At 36.2% G+C, this 14602-nt stretch overlaps 1 protein-coding gene and 1 long non-coding RNA gene across 3 annotated transcripts; both read right to left on the bottom strand.

Annotated features, from left to right (window-relative positions):
• Window positions 1–267: 267 nt before the first annotated feature.
• On the bottom strand, window positions 268–4216 carry LOC134224503 (uncharacterized). Its single transcript, XM_062703872.1, has 6 exons — window positions 3995–4216; window positions 2269–2546; window positions 1914–2201; window positions 1262–1741; window positions 938–1179; window positions 268–851 (listed from the first exon to the last, which is right to left on the bottom strand). The coding sequence occupies exons 2-6, from the start codon at window positions 2530–2532 to the stop codon at window positions 500–502; spliced, it is 1626 nt and encodes a 541-aa protein (XP_062559856.1). The 5' UTR covers window positions 2533–2546; window positions 3995–4216; the 3' UTR covers window positions 268–499.
• Window positions 4217–12419: 8203 nt separating this feature from the next.
• LOC134224502 (uncharacterized) lies at window positions 12420–13222 on the bottom strand. 2 transcript variants are annotated; one of them, XR_009982962.1, is made up of 3 exons: window positions 13000–13222; window positions 12757–12897; window positions 12420–12574 (listed from the first exon to the last, which is right to left on the bottom strand). It is a non-coding gene; the product is annotated as an uncharacterized LOC134224502 (long non-coding RNA). The 2 variants fall into 2 exon arrangements; XR_009982963.1 differs by lacking the exon at window positions 12420–12574 and adding an exon at window positions 12662–12697.
• Window positions 13223–14602: the final 1380 nt, after the last annotated feature.

Genomic DNA, 14602 nt, shown 5'->3' with positions numbered 1-14602 from the left:
TTTCCAATTCTAGCAGATTACTGTTAGAATACTCAAGTTGAAGGTATAGAGGAATAGTAAATGGAAACGATATGGAAGTCCAAAATAGGAGAAAGATAAGAAATAGGAGAATGGAACGGACCTGGGATTGAACCCACGACCTCCTGCGTATGAGGCAGAAGCAGTAGCCATATGACTACCAAGCCTGCTCCGAAAAACAGAAAGAACTAAGATTAAGATGAAAAAAGTAGGAAAAGGGCGAGCATCCCACACAGCAAACAATTGAAATCCATTCTTCGACTCGATCGAATCATTCTATATTTTCGTGTATATTTATTGCCAGTTTTTTTTTAAGTTTTTGTTGCTTATTGTTAAATATGTAATATAAATTAGCAACTTACCTCTCTGCAAATATTCACAAAATAACATGAACTAATCACTTGCTTGATATCAAATTAGTGCTGTAAGTACCTATTTGCAATGAGTCTGCTAAGGATACGGGGAATAAAACACTTAAAATTTAAGATGTCGAGTTATTATAATTTTGACGACCGCCGAGTTCTAGCAGGTACCGATCAGGATGGTCCATCCAGTCAGCCGCAGTCATTTTAACTGTACGTTGACGTTCTGCTTCTTTGATTTGCCAATTTTTTATGTCCAACTGAATCTCTCGCTGTTGTGAGTTTCCACAGCCCCACACTTCTATAGATAAAATTTTGTGTTGTAGTCCACGATGCTCCAGTTTTTCAAAATATTCATCCACGATCAACACCGGTTTGCGTGGATCTGAACCGGCTCGTAGCCCTTTCGGATAACCACGAATGTGCGTGTTCAAATACAAACTTTTCGGCTTTTTTTCCAACATGACAAATCTACAAATGATATTCGGTTAAGGATTTTTAGATTAGACAACGCTTTTTTCTCAAAAACATTAAATATTATTAATCAAAGAGCTTACTTGGGCAATAACTGCAGACAACAGCTGTCCTCGTCGCCTATGTACAAATGCGTTTCGCGCCATTCGTTTGGATTTGCCACACAAAACAGCAAATCGTCGTCACAGCGAAATAGGATTAAATTGGGACCACGGTAGCCCAAAACATGGTGTAAGAAACGGTTTGTTCCCGAACCGTCTTGTCGAGAGTCGTATAAAAGGGTCCAGTGCGATGGTACCATCGAAAGAAGTTTTGCCATGAAAACCTATTGTGAATGATAAAACGGGCAACATATGATAAAATGAGACCATGTTCTTTAAGGTAATCTACCTTAATTAAGAACTCACGTGAGACGCCAAATTGGATGAATTTGAGTTTAGTGGAGGTTGGATGGATTGTGGTCTGGAATATGAAGGAGGCAACGATCCAGCTAGCAACCAAGCCTCTGAAAGTGGCAGCAGTGGCTGCTGAATTATTAATCGTTCACGATCTTCCTGGGTTAGAGGTTTACTAGAACTTGCTTGATTCGCAGAATTAGCATTGAAGTTTGGGCATCCTTTTTCCAAAATAGGAGTTTGCAGTTCTAACCCATAACTGGCTTCTCCAGCGTTGATGGCACTGATGGATACCACTGTGTCGCTATTGTTCTTCATACTATTGTCAATAATGATGCGATGAGACGTGCTTAGTACATGCACGCAATATTTATGTACAGGAAGCACCAGTCGAGGCACATTATTTTCCAACCAGCGGCATATGTATCCAGAGCTTAACGATTCTTTGGAGAAAAAACACGACTGAACAACAGAGTTCAGAGTACGATCAAGCTGTGGAATGAAAGGTTTTATCAAAATCATTGAAATATATTGGTAAATTATTATAAATCAATTATTACCGATTGATCATCGTCAATTTTCTTTGTGTAAGAACGTTAAAATGAAATTTTCCATTAAGTTATGTGTTATTGACAAATGAAATTCTTATTACACAAATACTTACTAATCGACATGTTTGTGGTCCATCCTGATAGTGAGCCATGGCCAAATTATAGCAGGTTCTAAGCAGATCCTTAAGATTGTCGGGCTTGATAAGCTCTGTTTCATTTAAATCTCCAAACATTTTCACATAGTTTTCAAGTATCACTGAATCATCTAAAATTCCGAGAAACTTTTCACATTGTTGTCTAAACGCCGTTAATCCTAGATGTTCAGTTTTTGCTCGGCTATTGTGACGTAGATATTTAAAAAGTTTTGATCCCAGATCCGTGAATTTGGGGAATACGTATCTCTTGATGACGAGAAAGATGAAGAACAAAAATTAAAAAGAAAAACTCAATCTCAAATCAATCACCTACAGCAAAAATGTCTTCGGTTATTCCGTTGATTCCATATTCATCGTCGCATTTTTTGGCCAAAATTTTGCCAAGTCTCTCGACGGGATGATATTGCGTTTGTAAACGATCCTGAAGATCAGCTCCTGAAGCTGTTCGAGTCATCCCTTTAGGGGCTCCATTGGTGCCAGGGCCGGCCGGGTTATCTTGAACTTCTGAAATACCCACAGAAAGTCGAGCTGCTTGTTTACCTCCAGGACTGCTTTTGCTGCTGTGCGAATTTCCCATTGTGGAAATTAAATCTAAAGAAAAAATAATGTTGAAATTAAAAACAGTTACAGAAATAATCATTTCTTGAATTGCCGAGTTGGACAAATCGGGACCGCTTTGCGATTTGGGCGTAACTTATTTTGTAAACAAACATTGGAATGGGAATTCCTGCTCCAGGAGGCATTTCTCGAGAAAACCACGGTATGTATTCAACAGAGTAGGCTTTCCTCTATCAGATAGGGGAACTAGTTTTGGGGAAAATCGCTTGCATTCTGCTGAATCTATGAAACAATGTTTGTTTACAAAATAAGTTACGCCCAAATCGCAAAGCGGTCCCGAAATGCTTTAAAAATGGAGTTTCAACAAGTTGTACACACCATTTTTTGCATCTAAGAGAAATTGACTTTAATTTGCTTATTCGTGTTAAAGTTTCATTCAAATGAAACTTTTCACTAAACACCAAATTGGTACAGACACAGAGAACAAAGATTCTCAAGTTATCAAATCGCATTGCACAGCTTGAAACAAATGACTTGCAGATAACATTTACAAATCTGATGATTTTATAACAAGCATTTATTTGGTATGGAAAAGTAGGTATATTTGTGTCAAAATATCATATGCACTGGTACAGTCAAAATTCGCTGGTTGGGCCACAACCTCGACCCAACTAACGAATTTGGTTTTTCAGTTGGGTCAACTAACAGCCATTTGAACACGTGTATTTCGGCTTGAACATCACAAATGAAGTCCAGTGACGCCCAAACCCGTTTTCCGTGTTGAATTTTGACGTAGGGTTGCTTTTTAGATGGGCCTTCACCCAACCAGCGGAGGCCCAACTAAAAAGTGACCCAAGTATTAAAATCCCAACCAGCGAATCACGACTGTATAAAAACGAACATTGATTATTTTGTTACTAATATCATGTTATTTATTAAAAACTGTTTATGTCAACACCTGAGATTCAACACTAACTGCGTGTAGACTCAGAGCACTTTGATAGCATATCGTGTGAACAAGAAACGAACAACACGTGAGTCAAGATAGAGCTGAAGTCAACAAATCCGTTTTAGCGTTACTATTATTTTTACATTTTCTCACATTGTATAGTCGATGTCACTAATCAATGTCAATGTGATACATTTCTCTAATAGGTATAAAAATAATGCATTGAAAGTCGATTAATAATATCTGTCTACTAAAACAGGTTTGTCCAGGTGACATTGATTATTCTCCTTCTTCGGGGTTGGGGTAAATACAAGATAGAGAGCAATTACATAGTTTAAAATCTACGTCATTGTTCGATCACTGAGTCCACAGATTGCAAAAAATATCATCCATAGCTACCAGCAGCCGATGATAGCAGCTGGTAACGATGATAAGTGTATAGATAATGTGAATTCAAAAATCGAAAAACACTTCATAAATTTGATTACAAGGGAGGCATAAAGGGGCCTCCCAATCTCGCCATAATACGTACCTGGAACGAAACTACGGGTTCAATCTGTAATCAACGTATTATCCTAGTTTTACTACACTAGCACAGCATAAGAACACCTATCTAGAAACTACATAAATCTAAAATCCAGCTCATTTTATGCGTATTTTGCAAATTTTGTACGTTCAGACAACAATAAAATGACACCAATAAATGCCTAAATACAAAAAAAAACTTCTCTGAAATTTAAGATCTGACCGATCTGACAGACTTCAGACGTTACGGGTTAGCACGCTTGTTTAGGAAGGCTTGAATTAGTGTAAAAATAAGTCAGCTGGAACAACCCGAGTAGAAATTTACCATACGGTTAGAAAAAAGTACCTAATTTTAGGTACTTTTGACGTAGAACTACGTCTGTCTTTTCTATAGGCCAGTATCGACTTAAAAGTAGAGAGGTTACGGAATTTTGTTCAATATTACCAAGAGGAATTTTGACAACTGATCTGCATGGAGAAAATTGTCACTTTTACTTACGGAATAATTGAACAGAACATTTTTCCGAAAGTAAAGTGACAGCTCCATTACTTTGCGTGGGAACCTTACAAATGCCAATTTTGTTTTTTGTTCTTTTCATGTGGATACTGTTGTAAGAATTTTGTTTCGAATCTTTACTTTTCCGATTCAGTGAAAGGAATTTATTAACATGTGATTGAGATAGAAAAAGAAAATTCTTTTGAACACGATACCAACCTTATATTGGGGTACACCACTTTACGATTGCAAAAAATTGAAAAACGTCACGAAAATATGATAGACTTTGATCGTTAATATCTCAGCCGTTTCTCCATGGATTTTCAATTTTCTTCGACCATTCGATCAAGGATGAGTCAACGCTTCATACCCGATGTACACTGAAGTCATTTTTTACGCGGTTATTTTTACAGGTATCGCTTTTTATGCGATTTTTTTATTCGAATTTCTGGAATTTCCGCGGTTCATTCAGACATATTTTGGGATTTACGCGATCTTTACGTTGTTTTAATTTACGCGGTCCATTTCCTCCGCGTAAAAACTGACTCTAGTGTGGTATAATATCTATGTATGATAATATGTACTATTAAAAACTTGCTAACAGTTTAGCACTCGGTTTCGGTGAATCAGTCAATCTCGTAAGTGCATCGCAAACTTCTTCTTCCATAGCACTACATTCCAACTAGAACTTGGCCTGCTTTTCAACTATTCTATTAGCAACCTATTAGCATTTCTTTAGTTATTAACTGCAAGCTTCTTATGTCCGCCATTGCAGGGCTTTTAGCTGGTGGTTTCTGCTAACTTAAACGTGCGTTTTCTCTCGAAAGCTTGGGGCGTTTGACGCCAGCTTCTTGCTTACGTCTATTGATGCCAATAGAGGAGCTCGGAATCTTCGGATATACCCCGTTAGGCATAAATACGTTAGGCATAAGTATGTTAAGCATGATGAACGTTAGGCATAACATACATTATGCCTAACGTCCGTTATGCCTAACGTCGCGGACCCGAATCGTCTTCGCTGCTGCAGTGAATGCATTCTGGTAAACTTTCTTTGGCTCGTTTTTGCTGATTCGTAGGTGTTTGCCGGAGTAAACGCTAAGTCCGACGCAACGCACGCGAAGGAATAATAATTATTATCAATAAACTGTCAAACTTCTTTGTCGCGTCTACTCCGACTTCCTGCATAGAATGACCACCAAACGCCGTTTTGTAATGAGCCACCAGGGGCTTAGACAGACTTAGTGACGGGTGCTTATGTCGTTTTCGGTTATTGCTGGGTCGAACCTAGTTCTGCACCGGATCCGCTCTAACAGCTGTCAAAACGTTCGGTTATTCGTTCAGGTTGGATCGCGATCCGCACCAGATCCGACCCAAAATGAACGAGGTTCGCTCTGCCGATTTATCGAGATCCAACCTAGATTCACCAATACTTTTGAACACAAACTGTCAAACTGGTGTTTATGTTTACGCTAAAGGAAAATGAAAACGTAAAAGACACGGATGGGTATTTGATTTTGTTTGTTTCATTTGTAAAATTTATCAATTTGGTTGCTGTCTTCCACGCAAAAATTGATTATTTTAATGTTGTACTGTCTTCAAGTTTCTCTGATGGTGAATCAGATTCAGATATCGACATATTTTTCACGGATTACCTCAGATGGTAGCTCCATTATAAACAAAATGAGGGTTGAACATTTTGTTGAAAATGTGATTTATAAAATGCAGTGACGAGAAGGTAGCTGCTATTTATTCACTATTACATTGTATATTCGTACATATACTTAAGGTATAATTGCTCTATCAATGGGAAAATAGCGTACCAGAGTATCTGGCGCTAAGAAGTTATTTTTACCAAAATGTTCTTACCATTATTTTATTCATTATTGCAGTTCTTGTTTAAGGTTACGGATTTGAAGAATATACACATAATGTATTAACCCTGGCATTGTTCTGTTCCATTTTAATGACCCTAATTGATAATTCAAATCTACTGTAACACAATCACTGTTACCCAAAAAGCCATATAAAATCAGCATAATAGTTTATCGGAAAACACGGATTGGCATAAATTCTTTCACGGCAATCCACATTGCCGTCGTCATTCATCACAAGCTCATAATCACATTAATTTATTGATGGATTAATAGTCATTTTAGTCATTAAACAATTAACAGAAGAAACGTCTGATTTCCCCCATAATTCATAAAACAAGAAAAAAATAACATTAATAAGAAAATTCAATAGATAAAATATGTCTGTTTCTGGCAGCTGATAAAAGTGCGAATTGAAAACAAAACAGATGATAGGGCTTGAGTTCTCACTAATACCATCATACTGACTCGATCCCGATTCGTTTTTCGTTCGGTTATTCAGAGTCGGGGTCGGACCTGACCCAGGTTTAAAACCGAAAACGACATTAATCTCTGTTCCAGTTTGCGTCGGCGAAAGTTGCAGCTGTACACTATCAGCCAGTGTTGTGCTTTTCAAATTTTAAACCAAATGTAATTAAATGTAATACCAATTTAATGTCAACAATGAAGTTCAATCGGATGTTTGGCATTGTGTTTTGGTGTTATGTAGGAAAATAGGTTCAAAAGTAGCATTTACCAATGCTTCGAATCGAGACACAATTGTCGAACGATTCTTACTCTCTAACGAGTTCTTATCAATTGATAATTTGAATATGTGAACGCTTTCATCGTGAAAATTTCAAAAATTATATACTCAGGAGCATAGGATCAACAACAAAAGCAGATTGAAAAACGCTTGGTTTGGTCTCATCGCATAGAATAGTCGAAAACCTGTACATTACATACAGCTACGTAGTTCAACGTCACCTTTGCGTACAACCCGATTGGGCTGCATCTTTGAGTTTTTCTCTTGCATCTTCCTCCCTCTCCCCTTTGTTGTCATAGAATGAAGAGCAAAACCATTCAACAGTGTTGGAACCAGGGGGAGAAGGCGGAGCAGTTAAGCCCCACCACAACATGTGTGACATCTTGATTTCGTTCTAAATCTTAACAACAGGGTTCATTCTTTACCATCTTTTTGTTATGGCGAGGCATTTAATATGCACACTTTTTTCGATATTTTATTAAAACCAACCACTCAATCATGCAACAATGTAACGATGTGATATGCTTGAGATACCTGCTTGATTATAGGCACTCGAAAAAGAATTTATTTGCAGTAACTAACCGAATATAAAAATGTTCACATTAACGATTGCGCCCTAACACCGGTTCTAAGCTTCGATGCAGAGTACACGAGCTTTGTTCGCCAGTGACAGGCGTATGAGGCCCTTGGTGGGAACCCAACGTTGCTTAATCTCATGTTTACAAAAGTTGAGTGAAATTTACCTAACTTTTGGTTAGCTTCTATTTAAAATTAAGTATATTTTACTTAATATTAAATGAATTTTACTTAACTTTAATAAAAAATTACCTAATTTTGTGTTCCCACGCTGAACCCCCGATTTGAGTGAAAAGTACCTAATATTAAGTACTTTTTTCTAACCGTGTGGATCTACTTATGGGTCAAACACAATGAATTATTGGCAGTGGCTGATTTTCTACCCGCCGCTGCCACATCCAGGCGCTATAGTATATGCGCAAAACGGCCAGCATGAGTTAACCGCCAGAAATTTGTATGGCGAAAGACATCTATCGCGGGTTTTCTCTAAATTAGGAACATTTCATAAAATGCTATTTGGTACCGGTTATGAAGGTTGGTGTTCGTTACTACGCCTAGCAAATATTTTTTCGATTAAGTTGCTTAATTTTGTGAAATCGAACGTTAGATGCCTTTCGCCATACTGATTTCAGAAAGTTAACTCCTAGTGTACCGCTGTAAGTACACTCAAAGCAGGCGATTCATTGGTACGTTTGCGTGCGTTTCGACAGTTTTTCCATGGGAGTCGGACCAAATTCACAGCACAGTTCACAAATGAAGCTATTTTTCGTTTTTTTTGCTTTTTAAAATAATTAGAGGCACGATTAGAGGCTTTATAAACTTTGAGTTTTTTGGGAAGTTAACCTCAAATAAGTCAAAGAGTTGACTGAGACAATAAAACGAGATAAAATGTTTAGCTCAAATGGTTAATTGATATTCCTATACAAGTTTTTTTTTCTAAAAATATTGCAGATATTCCTGAGATGTCTAATGGGGTTTTCCCGAAAATCTTACAGGAGCTGTTTCTGCAAATTACGTTTGAAAATCAAAAGGAATTCTTAAGTTTCTTTCAACTTCCGATTTTAGTTAAACACATTCACATGGGGGAAACCCTTGGAGTCATCGCTGTTACTATGGCAGCCAAGAGGTCGATAACAAAAACGTTGGAAAACGACTCTTATTATTAATTAGTTTTTTTGCTACTAAAAACATTTTAAGTTGTTGACAGTGACCTATTTTCAACCCCATTTGATTCTTTGTCACCCCCAATGACGGTATCAAAATGAACAATACTAGGAACTGTGGGAAATAAAGTGAGCCTGAAAAAAAGCATTTCTAACTTTTGGTTACATTGATAAATAAAATAGAATTTAAATAAAACAAAATGATAACGATTTTGAAATTCTATCGTAGTACACACAAAGAAATTTCATTGGTGTTTTTAAAAAATCCATTGGTAAAAATAAAAAATTGCATTGGTTCTTTTTCGTAGAGAGTTGTGTATGTTTGAAGCAAAAGTTAGCAAACTGTTAAAAAAAAGTTGATAGTCATCTGCTACCCACCCCTGAAATAAAAGTTTATATACTTTCGAAATAAATTGTAAAAATGTGAAACCCATATATGTAATGGCACTGTTAAAATAAAAAAAATGTTTTTTTTTAGGAAAATTCCCACACCCCTTTTCCCACAAGTTTGCCCTCCCTTCTTCCCTTTCTTGTTTTCCACATAATAAACTTTTTACATAAAGTTTGTTTTTCGAAAATATTTATTATTATTACCGATATTGCTTGTTCTGCTATCAGCCGGAATCAATGCCGATGAGGATTTGATATGCGGTGTCTTCTGAGCATGTTGGCAGTTATTTTCATTTTTTCACAGCTCCAGTACTCTTAGATCCTGATCTTAATCGCATATACCTAGTGTAAATAATCCCGGATTAGTTTTGGAAATATTAAGCAAAGATGCTCCATCAACGGTATTCTGGTGGTACTTGCGGTACAAACAAGATGAAATGTGAAGGCCCTGAAAAACGAGATTACACAAACCTCAGAAGCTGCTAATTTAAACAAAAAACTGTGCGATACTAACCTGAATGAACAGTGATCTCGAGATCGTCTTCTTCCCATTTTGTATGCTGGAAATCCGAACGATTACTTGGTTTTTGAAGCCAGAAATACAAAATACATAAATATCTACAACTATATTTCTTAAGCGTGCGAGCAAGTGTGAAAATATGTCAACAAAACAAAAATATTGCTGTTTCTTTCGTATCATTGAACACAGCTGTCACCTTGAGTGATTATTTTTTCATATTGAGCGTTTTGAAAATAAAAGTTCAAAAACTTTTGGGTTCACAAAGTGAATTTCAAAATTGACATTTAGACCCGACGAAAAATATGTTCGAATTAAATATATGACTTTCGTTTCCACAGTTTTCACTTTTATTTTAAAGAAAAACTATCACTTCTTAGATATAAAGTATGATATATTTGATAAAACTATGTTTGTTCTTTCTGTGTAGGCATTCGAAATGCCAGCATACTGAGAAGAAATTTGAAATTGAATCTCAGCAGGCTGACATGGAATTCTAGATTGTTGGAAAGGAACAAAGAAAATAAATGAAGATCATTCAGTGTTCGTTTCTTGAGGCGCTTATTTTCAACAAAAAAAAAGTAAGTTGGTTAACGGATTTGCTTGGCTACGACAATGACGTGGTCGTTGCTCCCACGAATGGTAAGATAAGTTAGCAGGAGATTGAAATGGAAAGAAATTGGGCAAAAAATAATGGTAAGCCTAGGACGCAGGAAAATTTGGCAAAAAATAATGATAAGCCATGAGGTCTGAAAGGCAAAAAAAAAATAAAGGTAAGCCTCAGCTGGAAAATAAAATGGCAAAAAATAAAGGTAAGCCTCAGCTGGAAAATAAAATGGCAAAAAATAATGGTGAGCCATAATATGTAGAGCGCAAAAAAATGGTAAGCCTCAAACCGGCAACAAAAATGGCAAAAAATTATGGCCTGGCATGCCTGGCAAAAAAATGGTAAGCCAGAGAAAAGAAAACGATATGGCAAAAAATGATGGTAAGCCATGTAGACAAGTTCATAGATGAATCGGCAAAAGAGGAGTATGCCAATTTAGTTGGCAGGCAATCGATCGAGGATGAAACAAGCAAAAATCAGATGATTTGCAAAATTTGCGTCTTCTACAAGGTTATCTAGGATATTAGAATCATCGAGTGAGTGTTCAACATAATTTGAAATTCATTATATTGGCAGTTAGGTTGAATATTTCGGAATCTGTGGGGCTTGGAAAACTAGTGCCTTCTACAAAATTGCCCAGGGAGACAAAATCATTAAAGAGAGATATTAGTTTGGTTTGTAATGCATGCACTTGGTGCCGATGGTGTGCTAGTGAGTGAATGCAAGTTGAGTGAGAAGACAAGGAAAAATCATCCAAATAAAAATGGTAAGCCTTTTATATAAGAAGTGAAGATGGCAAAAAATAATGCCATGAAGCAAATTTTATGGAAAAAGCTTCATTGAAAAATGCAAACCAAAATGAATCATCCCGGATTTAATATTGAAGTTTATCCGCCATCTGGAATTTGAAAAGTGAAATCCTGGACGAATAAAGAGTTAAGGGCTATTGATCTAAAGATCGTAAGCTTGACCCCCAGAGATGTGAGATTCGGCGAGTAGCCGTTTCCTATAACGTTGTTTAGATCAGAAGTTCTCAAACTTTTTGGATAAGCCTGACAGACCTGACAGAATCCTATAATTTTGCGACTTACCAGGTACCAAATGCATTGATCCTTAGCAATTGGATGAAAATGAGTATGCGTTAGATTGAACAAATCATGAAGAATTGCTTCTACCCCTTCATTGAATTTGGATTTGATTTTGTTTGGATTGGATTTGGATTGGATTCGGGCTATTGATTGGATTTGGATTGGAAAAAACTTTTTTCCCTTAAAAGTGTCAAGCTTGCGATGTATGGACGGTTGGTAGGGAACATAATCACCTATCTTGAGACACAATTTCATACAAATAAAAAAAGCGTTTTTCGCAAATCGAGTTTTAATTTTTTAAACTGATTTTTTTCAGTGTAGGGCTCAATTTGAATTGTTTCCGATATCTTTATTAGAAACTTTGACTGAGTTTGCGATAGTCACCCATACAACATTTTTTTGTAGGATGCGTCGTTTTTTAATTGTATCCATTTGAAAAAATCAATAAAAAAATTTGGCCTTTTTCAAAAGATAGTCTGGATCAAATTTGGAATAACTATGTATGTCAAGGGGTGTCTCAAAAGATATTTTAGTTACTAGATAAAGATTGTCGCTGTCGTCGCTGTCCAGAACATCTTTTGCTGGCGAGGATAGGGGAGCTAAATGTCAAAGAAGGAAAATTCATACGATTTGACAGGTATATACACAGAAAGAAAAACCATTAATTAAATTAAAAAAACCATTGGTTAAAATGAAAAGTTGCGTTGGTTCTTTTTCGTAGAGAGTTGCGTATGTTTAAAATAAAAGTGCACCAACTTTTGCGTCAACGATGGTTCAAAAGTGGCACGTCACTCTGAAATTAAAAATTTGAACTTTTAAAATGATACTTTATAACTGTCAAATTCAAATGGTCACACTGTGAAAAAGGCGGATATTTTCATTCGGAAATTGACCTTTCATTTTGCCCCAAAAAGAACCTCCCGACCCATTACTGTTTTTTTCATATTTTCTTTTGCAGTTGAATTGAATAGTAATCGGCTTAGTTTTGTGGTTTTATTTCATTATTTGAAGCCTGAGATTTACTCTTAAAACTACTGCCAAGGCAAACTCTTCCGGGCCACTTGTCGGGCCGCGCATCTAAGAATATTGATACAGCCGTTTCCTCCAATCATTTTGCTGAAATATTCTATTTATCTGTAAGAAAAGAAAAATTACAAGTAAAGATAACGCTCAGATTCAGACGGTTCAACCAGCAAAAGCGGCGCCTATCTTCGTTCTCGTCATTGAATCTCCGGAGCTAGGCTCTTCTTTTGGTGGCTCGAATGAGGGGCGGCACGTTTAACTGTGAATATTGTTGTATGATGAATGAAACTTACCTCCTCTTTCCTTGGGATGCCTCTACAATTTCTGAGCTGCCTTGGTAACCAGAATAATTGGACTCGGAGGCACTTCTGATAAATATGAGCGATGCTGGGTGTTGCACGAGAAGTTGCTGAATTCGACGAAATAATTATTCGCTGAAAAGCAAAAAGAAAACAAACTCTCAGAACATTTAGGTATATATCAAGAATATTCACAATCGTTTTTACTTGGCACTTTTATTTATTAATGTGACTTACCTTGAAATAATTTGCTGCAATCTGCTGATGTACGAATCAACATCGATTTCTGGCTGGATGAAGATTACACCTAGTTTTACTAGCAAACTAATTTGAAGTTTGTTTAATTTTAGTAAAAAAGATGCTCGAGGACTCGAGGAAACAGTTTTCTTTCCACGGACCCGATAGAGAGCAACTGAATTTGATTGTTGTTGCCGGCTGGTTGGTTTTTGCTGTTAGGACTATAGTCGCGGGTGGTTTTTATGCGGTCAAAAATTATATTTGCACATAACATATGATATATTTGAAAACTATTCATTTTCCAATATTTGTTTAACTGATATTATTTATATCCCATTGAATTTTATAATTGATTATACAAAGTAAAATGAGGAAACTGTTGCATATTTTACATAGTAAATCTGAAATAATATTGATTTTATTAAATATTTAAGGGGTTTGTACACTAATTACGCAAAAGTTTTCGGAAAGGGGAATCTGTCATGTCATGTCCAGGCAATAATTTAAAAAAAAAATTGAATAACAAGTTACACGAGGGAGGTTCGAATACGCCAGAAAAAAAGTTATAATTGTGCCGTTTCCCTATATTATTATAATAATTTTTGCTTTGTAAATCTACAAGCGATGAGCAAAAATAAAAGTTCGTTTGGGAATATAATTATAAGTTCCTAACCGAACTTCTATTTTTGCCACCTGATATTCTATAGTGATCATGAGTCGAGAAAAATGTTTTTATAGGAGTGATCATTTGACAGTTCAACAATTTTCATGATGAAAATGTGAACTTTTGAATTTATAATCAGACTAAACAGAAAATACTTTCAAATCCGGTATATTACTTTTAGAGGAAATATTTGAACTTTTATTTTTAAGAAATTTGTACACTTTTCAAATAGATAGTACAAAACATTCTATAAAACCATATTTGTTTTTTTGTGTGCCACATGTTTCGGACAGCAGAACAAAGGGAACAGTAGCGACAATCTTTATCTAGTAACTAAAATATCTTTTGGTGTCTCACCTAGAATAAATTGAATTTATCTGCCGAAAATTAACCAAGCAACCGAATCGACTTTAATTCGATTTCAATTGAAACTTATTGAAAGACCAATTGTTGATTTTAGCAACACAACGAATCATTTGACATATTTTTGCAAATCGAACAGTAAGTGATTGTAAACACGTTGCATTTCGTTGCACGGTGTTCAACGCAGATCAAGAATTACAAAATTAGTTTTTTCTAATACCAGAATCTGGACCAGATTGCATCACTTGGAAAAGCAAATATGCAATAGCTTGCGTTTATCCCTTCCTTTCAAAGGAACATTTATCAATTACATTAATTTTGTTGAAACCCGGAAAACACTTCGTGCTGCTTGGAACATTTCCCTTCGGCGATCAGCCTTTGACCCTTTTTTAATCCGACATATTTCGCCTTACTAATCCTTTTTAGTGAAAAATATCTGAAGAATAATTGCTATAATTCTGAATAGATCGATTCTCTATTTCCAGTTACGTGCTAGCAAAAGTTTAGGATTGCCAATCCGGAGATGGTGCATACAAGCTACAAATTCATGCAATGGTAGGCATAGAAAAGGTGGAA

The sequence above is a fragment of the Armigeres subalbatus genome, chromosome 3 (assembly GCF_024139115.2).
Source record: "Armigeres subalbatus isolate Guangzhou_Male chromosome 3, GZ_Asu_2, whole genome shotgun sequence".
In the NCBI taxonomy this organism is placed as follows: domain Eukaryota; kingdom Metazoa; phylum Arthropoda; class Insecta; order Diptera; family Culicidae; genus Armigeres; species Armigeres subalbatus.
This window is presented reverse-complemented; position numbering and strand designations above follow the sequence as displayed.

Bases quoted from the DNA above. Each gene is read 5' to 3' on its own strand.
- LOC134224503 (XM_062703872.1), bottom strand. From the start codon at position 2,532: ATGGGAAATTCGCACAGCAGCAAAAGCAGTCCTGGAGGTAAACAAGCA. The intron at 1,742-1,913 runs GTAAGTATTTGT...TTCATTCCACAG, and splicing joins GACCACAAACATGTCGATTA to CTTGATCGTACTCTGAACTC. The intron at 852-937 runs GTAAGCTCTTTG...TATCATTTGTAG, and splicing joins TGTCTGCAGTTATTGCCCAA to ATTTGTCATGTTGGAAAAAA.